This window comes from Pelmatolapia mariae, linkage group LG10_11 (genome assembly GCF_036321145.2).
Source record: "Pelmatolapia mariae isolate MD_Pm_ZW linkage group LG10_11, Pm_UMD_F_2, whole genome shotgun sequence".
NCBI classification, from domain to species: Eukaryota; Metazoa; Chordata; class Actinopteri; order Cichliformes; family Cichlidae; genus Pelmatolapia; species Pelmatolapia mariae.
The window spans coordinates 43,577,182-43,593,552 of NC_086236.1; the positions used below are offsets into that span (position 1 = coordinate 43,577,182).

At 40.5% G+C, this 16,371-nt stretch overlaps 1 protein-coding gene across 4 annotated transcripts in view; it reads left to right on the top strand.

The window, feature by feature from the left end:
* The window catches only part of ptprub (protein tyrosine phosphatase receptor type Ub), a 198,781-nt gene that overhangs the window by 104,595 nt on the left and 77,815 nt on the right, over positions 1-16,371 (top strand). For all 4 annotated transcript variants that reach the window (XM_063486533.1, XM_063486534.1, XM_063486535.1 and 1 more), the window contains exons 3-5: positions 186-457; positions 8,503-8,584; positions 13,394-13,509. In XM_063486533.1, coding sequence (XP_063342603.1) covers positions 186-457; positions 8,503-8,584; positions 13,394-13,509 — 470 coding nt within the window. The remainder of the gene's footprint in view (positions 1-185; positions 458-8,502; positions 8,585-13,393; positions 13,510-16,371) is intronic.

The window sequence follows — 16,371 nt, forward strand, 5'->3', positions numbered from 1 at the left end:
GACAGTTGGTGTACAGGAACACAATGATTTAAAATAAACTATTACATTGTTTTCAGGCTTAAACCGGACAATACTGAGCAGCAGAAATCAGATAAATTGGCTTCACAGTTAATGACCCCGACTTTTAATGACACATAAATGTTGAATACGATTAAATGTTGCATTCTGTCCTGCTTTTTTTCCAGGGTCCTATATGCTGGTGAACTCCTCCCAGCATGCCGTGGGTCATCGTGCTCAGCTGCTGCTGCAGACACTGAGTGAAAATGACACACACTGCGTCCAGTTCAGCTACTTCCTGTATAGCCGTGATGGCCACAGTCCCGGGGCTCTACGGGCATACGTGCGGGTCAACGGCGGCCCGCTCGGCAGTCCAGTGTGGAACACGTCGGGGTCTCATGGCAAACAGTGGCATCAGGTTGAGCTGGCTGTCAGCACCTTCTGGCCGAACGAATACCAGGTACAAACATTCTTATTTAAATATGTTGATGAAACTGATTTAAAACTGACTTAAAGTCTTCGTCATGCTCGCTTTTAATATGTCGGATGTGTTGTTCAAAGCAGCTGCTTGATGCTCCTCTAAGAACTTAACATTTATTTTTCTGTTGAAGATATGCAGACTCATTGACCGCGATCATGTAGAGCCTTAAAAATGGTACACAGTGAGGCTCTGTTGATCACTACTCATTTTAGCCTTGAGGTACAGTTAATTACTTACATTTGCACCTTAATTAGCACTGATTCCCTTGTGGATGTATCCAATGCTGGTGCTTAAAGCGCCTAAGTAGATCTCACAAGGGAATGCCTGGTAGAGATTTCACCCTTTGAGGTTTGTTTTTCTGCACTTTCACTTCACTCTAACAATTCGTGTGGTATGCTATTGTGTGCATACAGCACGCAGACAGTGACTGGCATGCACTGTGAGGGTCTGATATGCTGTGGTCTGCACATGGCACAGTCAGGTGAGCGTGAGTGTTATCCGTCTATTAGTCCAATTTCTTCTTTCTGCAAACTCTGCGGAGCTGTCAAAAAGCAATTAAGTTGAGTAGTGTGCATTTTATCAAGAGCTGTCAATCCTGCTGACTTAATTAAATTCTATTCAGCCCTGCAAGATGTGACCTTCACTATGTAAATAATAGTCCTTAGCATTGTGCAGGCCTGGGGTGTAGATGCAGGATGATGCCTTTCTCCCGACATCATGCGATCTGAAAATAAGGTAAACAATGTTAGGTTAACAGGATCAAACACATGTATATATTGTACAGAACAGTATTACACTCAGGGGCACTTGACTCATAGCAGAAAATAATATTTCAGGTATTCTTTATGTATCTACTTCTTTTCCAGGTTATAATTAAACACCAAAGTTTGTTGACCTAAGTTAAAAAGGGACATTATTTTTCTTTGACTCAAAGAGAAACAAACCATTATAGTGAAACCCACTGAGTTTGTGGCGCTGCCATCTGTAGCTATATTTCTGGATATCAAGTCAGTAGCTACAAATCACTAACTATACAAGAAGACAGCAAGCTGCACTAATCAGTGCCAAATCCAGTTGCACTATCTCTTGAGCTTTGGCCCCAAAAACAGAGTAGCAAAGGACTCCTGCCAGTGAAACTGCTCATCAGTGACAAATAATGAGGTCCACACTGTCTGATTCTTTTCTTTTCATGGCATTTTCATCCCAAATCGCTACTTTCACTATACCCTTATTAAATACATTAAGTGGGGGTTTGCTCTCATTCTGCATGTTTAACAGTGAGCGAGCTGGAAGTGGAAGAGAGCTGCCATCTCTGTGTTATAAAACAGACTCACTAACCACAGTTTCACCCTATCATAACATCAGCGCAGATAAGTCCTGAATAAAATAATAAAAGCTATCCTGCGTTTTCTTCGCCAGTCAAGTGCTATTGAATTTGCTTTTTGAACATCGCCGGTTTATTCCTTTCCCTTTCTCCGGGGAGCTGTGTACTTTCTCGTCTCTCGGTCTCGTTAGCATCCCAGTAAACAGTGATGGCTCATAGGTGAGTCAGAATTATGCTGCAGCTGCCAATGAGAGGCTCCAGATAGGAGAAGGAGCTTTATAATGGGCTTATGAGGAGGAGGAGGAGTAGATGGCTCTGAAGACAGGACAAACAGTACAAGGGAAGAAGAAGAAGATGGGCCTTACACTTAAATTAGAATTGACAGTAGTGGCTTTTAATAGAACAGCTTAAACTGCTAATGGCTTTTATGTCATGTTGGGGGGAAACACAGTGTTCAGATAGATTGGATTAAATTGCTAATATTTGGGATTTGATCAGCAGATATTGGCACTGTTAGAAAAACTGTATCCAATTTTAGCTTGTGAGGAATTAAAGCAATGTAGTTTTCCTTCTTTCTTTCTTCTACTTTCATCTCACATTTCACTTTAACTCAGCTGACCTCATACTGCTTCTGAGTACAAAGGAAACAAAACAAACTGCCTCCACAAAGTCACATATGCCACGGCTTACATTGCTAATCCCTCGGCAGTCAAAAACCTCATCACTGTGGAATGACAGTGGGCCTTGTCTTGCAACACGTCATTGCTCTCTGTTGCACAGACAGAACGGCGAGAAGGGCAAGTGGGGAGGTGTGAAAGCTCAATGTTTTCTTTAATGGTATCTAATAGTGCTGGCCATCCTCTATTGTAAAGCAACAATGAAAAGGGGGAACAGCAGTTTGCAGTGGCACAGCGTTCAACTTTCATTTTTACGTGTTTTTTTAGCTGTATAGCAGCAGCTTTGTGTGACTTTAAATGGTGAAAGTCTTTGTTTATATTAGCTCCATGGCAGGTGTAATACTTCCACTTTGGGTTTTAAATGATAGGCAGGCTGATTTACACTGTCATTAAAGTAGAAAAGCACTCTTTTGAAGCAGCGGTGGATAATGGGCCCTTCTTATCATTGTCTGTGACTAAAATAAATCCCACGGGAACACACAAGCTTTTGGAGACAGTTTTTAAATCCTCAAGTTCTTCTGCCTTATTAGGTTTCAGGACATATTGGAGGAGCCAGTTTTTTGCCTACAGCACAGGGATACAAAATGTCAGGCTTTTACACTGCAGAGATACAGACGTGAGATTACACTCGAGCTTTCACTGTTTTGGGGTGTAATGAAATACCTTGTTTGGGGCACGCACTCAGTCTCTGTTTATTTCTTGAAAATGTCATTGTGGAATGTAATTAAGAGGAGTCTGACAAATTCTCTGATAATCACCAAAACTAAGGGGATTAATATGCCGAAAAACCACAATCACTCCAATCTCATTTGTTTGCTTTCCTGGTGATTTAAAAAAATTATTTTCTTGATTATATCCAGCTTGAGTGTTTGAGGATTTTATCGATAATGAATGATGATGTTTTTCTTTTTCTTTTTTTCTTTAACACGTCTATGTTTGCACTTTATGTACACTTTGCCGTGTATATTAATGCGAGGACTGACAGGAGTCTCTTCCTCCTATCACAGATGTGAAATTGGGATTTGGAGTGCAATGGGTTTCAGGAAGGGAAAATAGAAGGCAGTAAGATCACCTTGAGATGTCTCGATTGAAAATGTCGTGCAAGTGCGATCTGCTGTGCATTGCCATATTTCTCTCTGCCTCATATCGGTTTAGAGTGTTTGCAATACCTGGAGAATCTTGTTATCAAATATTAAAGATGTTATCCAGCCCCTAAAACTGCTAACTAGAGCCGGAGACATGCACCTCTGCGCTGAACCCACCCGGTCCCAGCTGACCCCTCCTGTCTTCTTATTTCCTTTTCTTACTTTTCTCCATATGTTGATATGGTATGATGCAAACATGATATTTTCCTTCTTTCTTTTCTTTTACCTGGTGATTTCTATGAAATTTTAATTACACACTGCACGGCTGACACGATGTCAAACGTTTGCCACATGATTATCGTGCCCAAAGGAATTTATGATAGTTTTATGTTGACTCTCTATATATTTGTGTCATCTATAAAAAAAAAAAAAAACTGTACAAGAAATGTTTTGTTGAATGTGTGTTTCACCTCTTTTTTTTTTAGCAAATGATTTAGAAAATGTGAATATACAATCGTGTGAAACTGTTTTGAAAGAACTCCTGAGAAAACCAAGTATAGGATTGAGTATTTGTAGAACCACCTTTAGCAGTGATAAACTGAAGTAATCATTTTCTGTGTGACTTTATCAGTCTCTCACATCATCGTCACTCTTCCTTGCTGCATGGCTTCAGTTCACTGAGGTTCGCAGACATTCATTTATGCACAGTTCTCTTGTCTTGCCACAGCATTTCAATCCGACTGAGGTCTGGACGTTGGGTCATTATGTTATAGATTTGCTGCTGTGTTTGGGATCGTTGTCCTGTTGCATGACCCCGATTTCAGTCAGACAGACGGCCTCATATTTGACTCTAGAATACGTTGGTGTGCAGAGGAGTTTGTGGTCAGATCGACTGGATGACTGCGGCGACTGTGGCTGCAAAAAAAAAAAAGCCCCAGTCATTAGCCCTGCACCACAGTGCCTGACTGTTGGAATGTGGTGTTTGCACTAATATGCACTAACGCAGTGCTGAGCATAACAGCTAATTCTCACCACCACCAGTCTTGCGGTATGTTCAAATGCAACTGTGCAAACCTAAGCCATGCTGCTTATGTTCTTTTTAGAGTGAAGAAACTTTCTCCTGCCAACCCTTCTAAAGAACCTCTACCTGTTCAGCCTTTTCCTATTATAGTATTTTGAACTTTTGAACATGAAGCATGCTAGCTGAGGCCTGTGGAGTGTGACATGTAGCTCTTTTGATCATTGCACAGTCTGACCTTGGGGGGTGAATTTGCTGCCATGTCCACTCCTGGAAAGATTGACTAGTGTTTTGAATGTTTTCCACATGGGAATAAACTTGTGAATGATGGACTTTAAATTGTTTGGAAATGCCCTTATAACCCTTCCAAGGCTAATGGGCAGCAACAGCTGCTCCTCTAAGATCAGTGCTGACATCTTTTCTCCTTGGCATTGTGTTAAGACACACCTGAATGCTCCAGAATAGCAAAGTGACAGAGCGTCTACTTTTATAGACACGCTCAGACATTTTTTCACATTGTTATTATTAAGTCTCGATATGTAAAACGATTTCCCATGATGTCATCTTGTTTACTTATAAAACCAATTTCAGTTAAAAAGGAAAAAGATAACATGCATTAAACACATCAAAGGCTTGTAAATGAGAATCTGTGTCTCCTCTTTGTCTGATAATTTCTGCTATTTTCCTCGCTGTAGCCTGCTGAGAGTCCTCAAGCTGAGCCCATGGCTATGTTAAAGGTTTTTGTTTTTTTAACACTGTACAGAGCGAATTGAGATTCCTGACATTGAAATGATATCTTCAGACACTGGCTGCTATTCTTTGGTATTCCTGCCCAATCAAATTTATTTCAGCATGGAGTCCTGTGTCATCTATCTAATGCATGACTGCGTCTCATGGTGAGTGAAAGCCTGGTGTGCCTAATTGTGTCTCGTGACTGGAGAAAAGGTAGCAGGTCGTTTATAGGGCCAAATAAATTGTCTCCAGATTAGTATACACAATTGTATACTAAAAGCCAGTATTACAGGATAATGTAATATGTTCTCATAATGTGCATCTTATATCAGCCGTAAATCACCGCGGTGTCACTCTTTTATTTATTTATTTCCTTATTTTTTTATCTCCAAAATATGATGCCTGCATTTTTATCCCGAGAAAGAAAAGTAGCAGCTCATTAGAATAAAGAATAGGCACATGGAAAGTTTCATTGGGAAAGTGGCTTTCAATAAAAATCCGCAGAGGTTGTTTATTAAAACAAATGCTCTGAATGTCTCCCTCGTAAAAAGCCGCTCTTCTAATGGCTAAGAAGTTCAAGGATTAACCAGCAATCAATCTCCTCAGTGCTTTAGCTCAGCGGAGAGTAATAACACCTTAATTAGACTTCCAAGACATTTTTTTCCCTCTGTCTTGTATACCATTAAGCCCAATCAGTGTTTCTGGCTAATTTTGATGTTAGTCTAATGGCATGGCCGCATGTGTTTACACAGCTAATTCAGGTCAACATACGGAAGTATATTATGCTTTCATTATAGCAGTGATTTATTTATTTATTTTCTGGTTAAGCAGGGGCTTGTAAGGAGTTAAGTAAAGAAGACGTGAGAGGAAGATGAAAGAAATAAAGGCAGACAGCAAAAAATGGAAAGGTAGAGAAAATCAAATCAGAGGGGAGGACTCTGCTTTTAAGCGAATTGACAACCTGAAGAAGGGGGAAAACGATGAAAACAGTAAAACGTTAATATTGCTTTTGAAAAGCGGTGCCATCTTCCAGCTCAGGTTCCAACAAAGTCTGGGAACAAACAGGAAAAATTGACTCTGACAGAAGGAGATTAGCCTCAGTGCTCCTCTGTGAGTAGAGCAGCCAGCTGTGGACAGAGCGGGGTCAGCCTCCAACTCCAGGAGACCCAGCAGCCAGGACCCTTCCTCCTGCTTTTCCTTTCACCTCTCCTCTCCTCTCCACTCCACTTCTCCTTCTGCAAGCTTCAAGCCTCCCCTCTGTGCATGCCTGGCTTCCTGCATGGCATCCTGTCTGGACTTTTTTTCTTTTTCCAGCTGACCCCAATCTCCTCACATCCCATCACCATCTCTCTGGGAAGGTGCCTTTAGGGGTCACGCATGGCCGAGTTTGTTGTCACACCGGTTGGCGTCTTTCTTTCAAAGCCCAAAGAAGGTGGACCGTCTCCGTCCTGCTGACTGTGGAAGGCTGTGATTTGGGCCAGAGGTCCTGAAGATGCAGTTGTGACTCTTAAATTAGGTGTTCAAACATAAGAGGATTGCGGTAGCAAAGATGATGTGGGTGTCAAAGTTCCTTCAGTGTAAATCAAAAGGTAAAAAAACAAAAAACAAAACCCTAACCAGCTGTCAGACAGAGGTTTTGCAAAGTATAATTTTGGTACTGGCAGAGAAGTATTCAGCTACAGTGATATTTTTCCCTGAGTTTGAAAAAAACAAACAAAAACAAAACCCCGCAAAAAAAACGAGAGAAAAAATCTGCTTCAGTTGAAATGAATTCGCTGTTGAAGTCTGCATGAGAAATGTGGACAAGTTTAGGATGATTTTAGGTCAAACTAGTGTCATTGCCATCATTAAAGTAACATTAAATACTTTAATATTCATAGAAAAAAAGAAGGTCATGTGACTGATGTATGATATTGGCACCAGTATGGAAACAAGTAACAAACTCTGGTTTAATTAGCAACACAAACCAGTCTTATTTAGGCTTTTTACCCCTGAACACAATAGCTTGAGAAGGAGGTGATGTAGGGTTTTTTAAATCATGCTATGGGTGTATTTACACAGGGAGGAAATCATATAGGCTTCACATACTGATAGCTTAGCTGCATCTACTGACAACCTCTGACACTTGGAATTTAGCAATCTTAATACAATTCATGCATTTTGTTTTTATTTTGCAGGTTTTTCAACGGTGCAGTATAATATGTATCTACACCAGCACCACAGTTTCTTCTGACAGCATTCAGAGCTTTTTCCCAATTTGCATTCTGTGAATTTTCATAGTGATAATAACCTTCCTCCTGTCAGACTTATGTAACTGTTTGGATTTTAAGGCCAGGGGACAATTAAAAGATGAATTAAAAGTGTTAAAAGATGTTGCCTGCTTAGTGTTTCAATGTTAAACAATAAGAATGGAACACTTTGAACCTGGTAAAAGATGATCCAGTACTTCCAGGAGGCTGAGGGGGAGCGCTGGTAGCCACCAGTGTATTTGACTTTGTAAAGATTAAGCTAACATGATATAGAATATCATGTGAGACACATTTAAAGCAGCTTTGAGGATGTGATTTCATTTTAATTTGGGGTGGAGCCTCAGTAAAAATCCAAACCCAGCGATAGGAAACATGCTGTAATCACTTTGTCAGAGGATTATGAGAAACAATAACTCAAAGCTGGCCTTTGATCAAACTTGTGGATGGGAGACTGTCCTTGGTGCTGCAAAAACAAACATCACACCCGTGTCCCATAACTCTCTCAGTGTTACTGAGGTTGGTGATTTGATATTGATTAGGTTTCATGAGAGCCCACAGCTCATCCAGCTTATTGTTCCATAGGAGGGCGTGGAGGTTTGTCCTCCCCTTGAGTCTCGTGGCAAGTTGCATTATCAGCTGCTGTGGCTGTCCTGCGTTTAGAATGCGACACAACAACAACAACTCTGTGTACCTCCTGATAAATCAATTATTTCCCTTGGCCCCGTGGACTGAGGTAAAACTTGCAGTGATGGGTGTGTTTGTAATTAATCCGTCTGTCGCAGTAGAAGGAACAAGAGCAGAGTGGAGTAGAATTCACACAGCGCTCAAATGCGCTGACACTTCAGCTTCGAGAGCATCAGGCTAATGAAAAGTATATGCTTTAGCTGCTCTGCTAACAAATAAAATCTGCTCATCATTTATTAATGTTCACTTTTGCAGGTGCTGATTGAGGCAACGGTTTCGAGGGAGCGGCGAGGCTACATTGCCATAGATGACATCATGGTGCTCAACTATCCTTGCTGTAAGTGGATTGCGGTCACAGAAGATGCTGCAGGAAAGAAATATTTAGCTTCTTTTTCTTGGGGTGGGGGTAAAACAGATTTTAAAGCAGCATAAAATATACATGTGATGAGGAGAAGAGTAACGGCTGATTGACCTTTTATATTAGTACTACAAGCTCTCCCGGGGCACGCTGTGACAACAGCGGCACTATTAAGACACTGTGACACCCAAATGCCAACACTCCCTTCCACCTGAGAACACACCTGTCGTTTTGCCTCCAGCACGCTTTGACAGGCAGATTTATTTGTTAATCAGTGTAATCTCAAATTCAGTCTCTGTGAAGGCTTTCGCATTTTCATGCTCTTTGTCTTTACGAGACGTGCGGCGCAGCCACTTAATTCATAAAGAGGTTTTCTACATTTAGCTGCATTTTAAAGCTTAATGAAAACGCCTCCTGTTCAGAGTTGTTGTTTTTTTGTTATAATAAATGGCTTCCAGCAGCAGAGCGCTTTTTGTGTCACTGGTGAAAAAGTGAAAGGAGCATTTCAGTTTTTCTTCCGAAACTTGACAACTTTGTGTGAAACAAAAGTATATAAATAGTATATAAAAGATGGACATACTGTAGGCAAGACAATATTGCTTTTTAAAAAAACCTACTAGGGCTGTCATATTGTCAGGTTTTTCGCTACACAGTTATGTTGACCAAACAAACTCTTGGTGATATCTCAGCAATTTTCCCAAAACTCCAGCAATAACAAGGTAAGGTTTCTCAGGTGCTGGTAGAGTGTGTTATCTGTCTTCTAGTTCAGCTTGATTTTGTGGATCAGCTGCAGCCGCACACTTTGCTGGGAACTGGAGTTCTTCTTCTTTCCTATTATGGTAACTGGAAATCAGTGTTGAGCTGCAGTACTGCCACCTTCTACGTTGGTGTGTACACCAAATTACAGTCACTGCTGCTGGATTATTTCCAGTATTATCAAATGAGTACCACTTACTAGTGGGTCCCTAAAACGACTGTGACGAGTGAATCACATAAAGGTTTGTTTAGGTTTAAGGCACCGATGACATTGGCACTAGCTTTAGTTTTCAGACTTGGATACATCTTTTATATGCACTACTGTGTGATTGATTAGCAGTTCTCCAGGCTTTCTGAAGATCTCTGTTTTTCTTTGAACATTTTGTACCTGACTGTTTTCTGAGGGTTTTTTTTTTTTAGTTTTTGTTTGCAAGCCACTTAACCCTGACCTATGACTCATTCAAGCACAAAAAAGGCAACGACACACGAATCTGTTTGGTGTCTACACATAACAGACAACATTGCAAAAGAACCAGTTTTAAATTGCATCTTTAGGCACTTTGTTACTAGAAGCCTGTTGCAAAAACATCATTTTTTTCCCATTTTTTTTGAATCTCTGAAAAGTGACAAAGAGAACAGTTTGACAGATATAATATAGCATTTTTGTACCAACAAGGTGATTTCCAAAGAGCTACTAGCTGAAAAAGTAGAAAAAAAACTATCTACAGCAGATAAATATTATCTGAAATTCACGTCATCATAAAAAAAATCTAACAGAGGACCTGAGAGATGCATCTGGCCCTTGAGTTGATCCATCTACTGTTCACTGAAGTCTCACCGGAAATGGTGTCAGTGGACGGCGGGCTGTCGAGAAGTCATTTTTAAGGAAGAGGAAAAGGGAGAAAAATCTGAGGTATGGTAAAATAAAACAGTGGCAACAGGTCTGATAGAGTGATAAATCCAGTTTGGAAATTTTTGGTTCAAGTCATCATTGTGCATGGAGGAGCTCAGGAGTGAGCTGCAACAGTAAGTGTCTACAATCATCTGTAAAACACAGTGGAGGCTCTATCATGATTTGGAGCTGCGTTTCAGCCTGTGGTGTTGGGGATCTTGCCAAAACTGACAGAAATATGAACACAGAAAAGTACAGTCAGATTTTGATCCACCATGTAAATACCATCTGGAAAGTGTGTGATGAGCAATGACTTCATATTTAAACACGAAAATGATCCCAAACACACTGGCAATGCAGTAAAAGAACACCTGGGTAGAAAAACACCCAATCAGTCATGGATTGGCCCCTTCAGAGCTTAGACCTCACGGATGATAAAGCAGTGTGGGATCATCGGACAAAACAAAATGCAGCCAACATCCAAACAGCATCCATTTTTGTCCTTAAAGAAGCCGGGAGAACTATTCCTGAAAACTACATCACGAAATGACACGAAAGCTCCCTGGGAGAGTTCAGGCTGTGCTGAAGAATAAAGGTGGTCACACCAAATATTGACTCTTAAGCTTATTAAAAAGTACGGGCTCCGTTTTTGCCTTATATACTGTATTTACATGTATGGTTGCACGTTTAAATCAATTACAGCACCTATTTCCCATTTCCAAGCAAAATATAAAGAAATGAGTGGTGGCTCAAGACTTTTACACAGTGATGTACAGTCTTTGTATAAAATGTATTCGCTAAAGCTCCCGGGCTTAATACTCGGACAAAGTCTCTCCCTGTCACTTATACACTCCCTGTACAGTCCCACTGCTGAACACAAGGGCTCTTGTCAGCTCATAGCACATTTAACACCTGAGCCACGCTGCTTTCATGTGACTTATATACCTGACACAAGCTTGAAGGATATTTTACTCTCAGGGGGATCTCTGTTATATCCCTGTTTTTTATTTCTTTTTTTTTATTCTTGCTGAGTTGGACACCTCGGGGATTTCACGTTACAGAGGATACCACCAGGAGCTCTATTACGTGAACATTGGCTGTAAGATTGCTTTGTACCCATACTGTATGCATATCACCCAGTCAGACACCCTGTTACTTCCAGACATAGCAGATGGCAACTTCTGAATGCTCCCACTGTGGTCATTAAATAATTAAGACTCTCATCAAGACCTGAACATGCCTTATGATGTGGCACATAGCCAGCCTGCCTTACTTGGCAGCAAAGAGTGTGGAGGAAGAAAAGGAGTGAAAAGACATTAAGTGTTGCATACAAAAAAACAAAACAAAAACTAAGAGGAACTCTCAACAAAAAGTTCCTTTATGGGAATACTGGATAAAGCATGGTTGACATTTTTGTTGTATTCTCCTGAGTCTTAATCTTTGACTCTGAAACCAGTGTTGCAGCCCAATAAAATATTTATCGCGCTAAAGAGTCCCGAGGATAGGATCTGACACATTTAGCTGTATAACACTGCATTCGGTTCCAAATGCAGAGCTTGTTCTTTTCTATTCACACTCATTTCAGTGTTTGTTTACTGTATATTTGGCTCATCGCATGAATTATGAATAAACCTTAGGAGGGAAAGTCACTCAAAGGAAACATGGCCACATGTGGGGTACAAATGCAAGCACTCTCCTTTACTTACTGTATACAAACAAGATGAAGAAATTGTCATCTTCCTCGCAGCTAGACGGGAACAGAGTCTTGTGCAAAACCAGGCGGGAGATGAGTGAGACGCAAACATTTGCTTCTCCCCGATGCTTCGGCTTCACAGCAGCCCTGCATTCTCCTCCTGTCAGTCATCTGGAGTGACATGTCAACTTTTGCTACCCCATCTCTCAGAGTTGGCAGGCAGTGCTGCCAGCATTTACCCAGTGATTTGGCTCTGCAGGGGTTTGGTACTCATTGCTCTATTGTTAATCATGGAGTTGGGTGAGAGGGCTACTCCCACACACTGACTCATTGGCGGCTCCTGCGCAGTTTGCTGGGACATTATTAGTCGAAATGCAGAGAGGCGATGCTCACTCGCTGGCTTTTCTTCCACAGATTCACTCCCACATTGTGCTTATCTATAGATCCCCTCTAATCTGATGTTGTTTGTAAGTTATTTTAGTGGTGGGTTCTGAGCGAGCCACTGCCCACATTTGCATTTACAGAATTTCCATCGCGATAAAAATATATACGCAGCGCTGAACAAATTTATTACACAACCTGCCATAAAAACAAGGAACCGCGAGTATTTTGGAAACTGGTCAAAATTCACTGGAGAATTCACCTCTTTATACCCAAATTTGAGCCGACGCACTCGACTTCTCTGAGAAATCACAGATTAATTGAGCATAACGTTGAGCAAAACTATCTGTGTGTTCAGGAATGCAAGTAAATAACTGTAATTTGGCATCTTAGATAATCATAATTATGTGCTTTACTATTTTTTCAGCTTTTCTGTAAAATGCTAAATTTGAAAATTGATGGATAACAACAATAATTCATGCCAAAACAACAATTTTAGCATTAAAAATATCAGAGCTTTGTGCATCCTGGTGGATTAACCATTACGGAAAGAAAATGGGCATCAGTGACATTAACCTTAAATAGGGTGTTGGTCCAACTCTCAATTTCTATAAATGTTTTTCTTGTATTTTATATCTTAATTACATTTTTTTGAAAGTGCAGTGCAAATTTGGACTTAATTTTGACCGTGGAGAATCTGGAAACGAAAATCAATTTTTGCCCCTCAGCCTGAAAAGGCTGATGCAAACTGAATGAACCGAATGAAAATATGTGAATAAATTGGTGCCAAACTATTGATAAACTGATTTATGTTTTTAGTGGTTGCCCTTCATAGCCAGTCACTTTCATACAAAGTCCTCCAAACTATTGTTTCAAAACAAAAAAAAAGCCTGAAATTCCTGTTCTTGCATTTAAAAAAACAAAAAGAAAACCTGGATAAAAACATGTTATGTTAATCTGAAGCTGACTTGCATTGTGAACGGTTGAAAGGTAATGGGTTTGTTTTGGGTTTGTTTTGTTTTTTATCTCACAGTGGGTCTCTCTCTCTCTCTGTCTGTCTCTTTAGATAAGGCGCCACACTTCTCCAGGCTAGGAGATGAGGAGGTCAATGCTGGGCAAAATGCCACTTTCCAGTGTGTTGCTGCTGGAAGGGCATCAGAGGCTGAGAAGTTCCTGTTGGAGGTTAGTGCTTCATGATGGTGTTTATTACTGAAAGTAACCTGTGTTTACTGTGTGTCAGCTTGTTGTATTTTTACCTTCAACATGGCAACAGTGCAAAGGGAAGACTTTTTTTAATACTAACTCTAGTGCCTAATGTTACAGACAGATTATTAGACAAGGCTCCCTGGGCACATGGGACACAGTAAAAGTCATCACACACTTTCCTATGAAGAGAAAACCATTCTGCACACAGAAAAAGACACATATGACCACAAACATTGTGATCTGTTGGCGTGTTCCGGCTGTTTCTGTATTTATAGTCAATTTTATTCAACTTTGCACCTTTTCCCTTGTTATCTGGTTATTTTGTTTCTCCTTGTTGTTATTTGATTGATTTTTCAAAAAAGAAATTTGAACATTCATTTCAAGTAGAAGCTATAGCCTACAGCCAGGAGTCCTGAGGCCTGTACTGTGAAGCGAGATTTCGTCTTATCAGGGCAACTTCAGGTTGAACCCTGGGTGTTTGGTACGACAAAGGCTGTGTTTTTTTCTGTACTTTACCAGGCTATATCATGATGGTAACTTATGCTATAGATTTCATATGCTCCGGAGCAGGTTATGTTCTAGATTAGAGATCAATTGGTATGAAATCACCGCCTACAGACCAATAAATTCACCCGAAAATAGTGTCACCGATCCTGGAAGCTCTCAGTGTGCGGATAGTAGGAATATCTAAAGTTTTACAGTCGTGTCTTAAGCCTTTCCCTGATGAGCATCAATAATAAATGCAGATTCTTGGACCTTGATGCTTTTTTTTTTCTCCTGTTGACTGCAAACAACTTTATGTTATTATTAACATTATTAGTGAGGGTGTGTTTCCTCTCACAAAAAGTCACGCCACTCATTTGTCTGTATTATTTGAGTAATTGGTTCATATTTTTCTAATATTACAGTTTTAGCTTTGTTTTTAAAATCAGTTACTTTGCACCTTTTAAGTGAATGCACAGTGGAAACCCTGGGTTAGGATAAGTGAATCCACATAATGGAAATATATCATAGGTGTGTTGATCTTTGTGTTTAGTGATTTGTCCGTAGGTTGACTCATGGTTAAGTTTTCACATTCTGCTACAGTTTACTTCATACATAACTGTCAGTCTCTCGCTGTGTCATCATTATATGTAACCCAGACGTATTTGTCCTTAAATAAAGATGGTACACAAAGGCTGAATGCTATAAAGGCTATGAAGGCCTTGAAGTGTCTTCACTCCGCTGCCTCTGAAAAGTCGCCTTGCTGATAGGATCGCTGTGTTCTTGTCTTTTTGCACTGTATCTATTCACATGACGGTCGCCATTTGAATCCATGCGAATGAGTATTTTTTTTTAAATCTTCGCTTCTCGAGGCCCAATTAAAGACCTATGTAGGGATTCATAATTTGTCCATCTCATGCATACAGTTAGCATGTAGCCACATATTCAGTGCTTTTGAGCATCTTACCACCCACTGCAGCCAGCATTAATCAAAGCTGCCCTAGGAAAACCTTCTGCATTGTTTGAATATGGGAGACGTGTGATTTAGGTAATTGCTATATCCTCATCCACACCTCTCTGATCAAGCCACCCATTTAGTCAAACACAAAGATGAAGACAAATGCGTTGTGTAATTAGCTGGCATAACCCTACAGACGCCTACTGTAATGAGATCTTCAGGCCACTGGAATGCTTTTTTTCCCCTCCTACCTCTCTTCTACCTTCAGCTGTCCTCTTCCATTGTCTGCTCCACACATGCACCTCTCAGGCTGTTTTCTGTTGTTGTGCCCTTTCGTGTTGATTGTGTCTGCAGTACCAGCTGTAGCGCAGTCTCGACCGTACACGCCTGCCAGATTAACAGATCGTTTTTGTCGTTTCCTCGCCAATTAGCTATAGCCAGATTGTTTATGTAACATGAAGTGATCGCATGCTATTTCATTTACTCTGATTTATTCTGATTTCTGCTGTCTCCTTTCTGTAATTCACTGGCCAAGTAACAAAAAAAAAAGGAATAGAAAAGATGCAGGAAGGATGCATTGCTGTATTCTTTTTTTCTTTTTCCTGCGGTTACAAGATTTGTTGACTTTTTAACCCTAATCAGGGGGTGTGTGTTTATGTGTTTGTTTGCAAGACTCGGCCTGAGGTTCCTGTGGTCTGTGGCTTTTTGAAAGCCTCAAATCAGCAGTATGACAGAAGCCCAAATGGCCTAGTGTAACCCAGAGGTCTCGCTGCTAATCGCAGTACGCTCACATTCTCATTCTGTGAAAGCTGTCGGATCAAAAGTACTAGAATGATGATTCATGTCCACTATTTCACACGCGGAGAGAATGGCCTGAAAACATGAGGAAAAAAATGCCAGAGCCAATGTGTTATTCTGAAACAGTGAGGATGTGACAGATGCTAGTGGTTTTAATGGTGTGGAACAAGTGAGAAAGGCCTCTCACAGTGCAACAGCTAGGTGCATCATGCAACATTCACTGGAGCCTCTTTTTCTCTGTCACAGTTTTTTCTCCACTTCCTGCTTTCTGCCACAACTCGCTTTTCTTTACGTTCTTCTTAGACTGAAACAAGCGGACATTTTTTGGGTTTTTTTTGCTAAAACTGCTTAGGTGTGAATGCTTTGTTGTGTCAAACACATTAGCTTTACCAAGAGGAGCACTATGGACTCACTGTAGGCTCCTCTCGTAATCTTATTATTTTATTTTATTTTATTATTCGTATTATTATCTGTGTGAATATTTTGCTAAAGTGAACAGGGCGTGAAAGACTGGAGAAAAAAGTGGATGAATAGAAAAAGAAAAGGCTCAGAAAGAAAGAGAGAAAAGAAGGGGTGGGGGGGGGTGGGGATGAAACAGA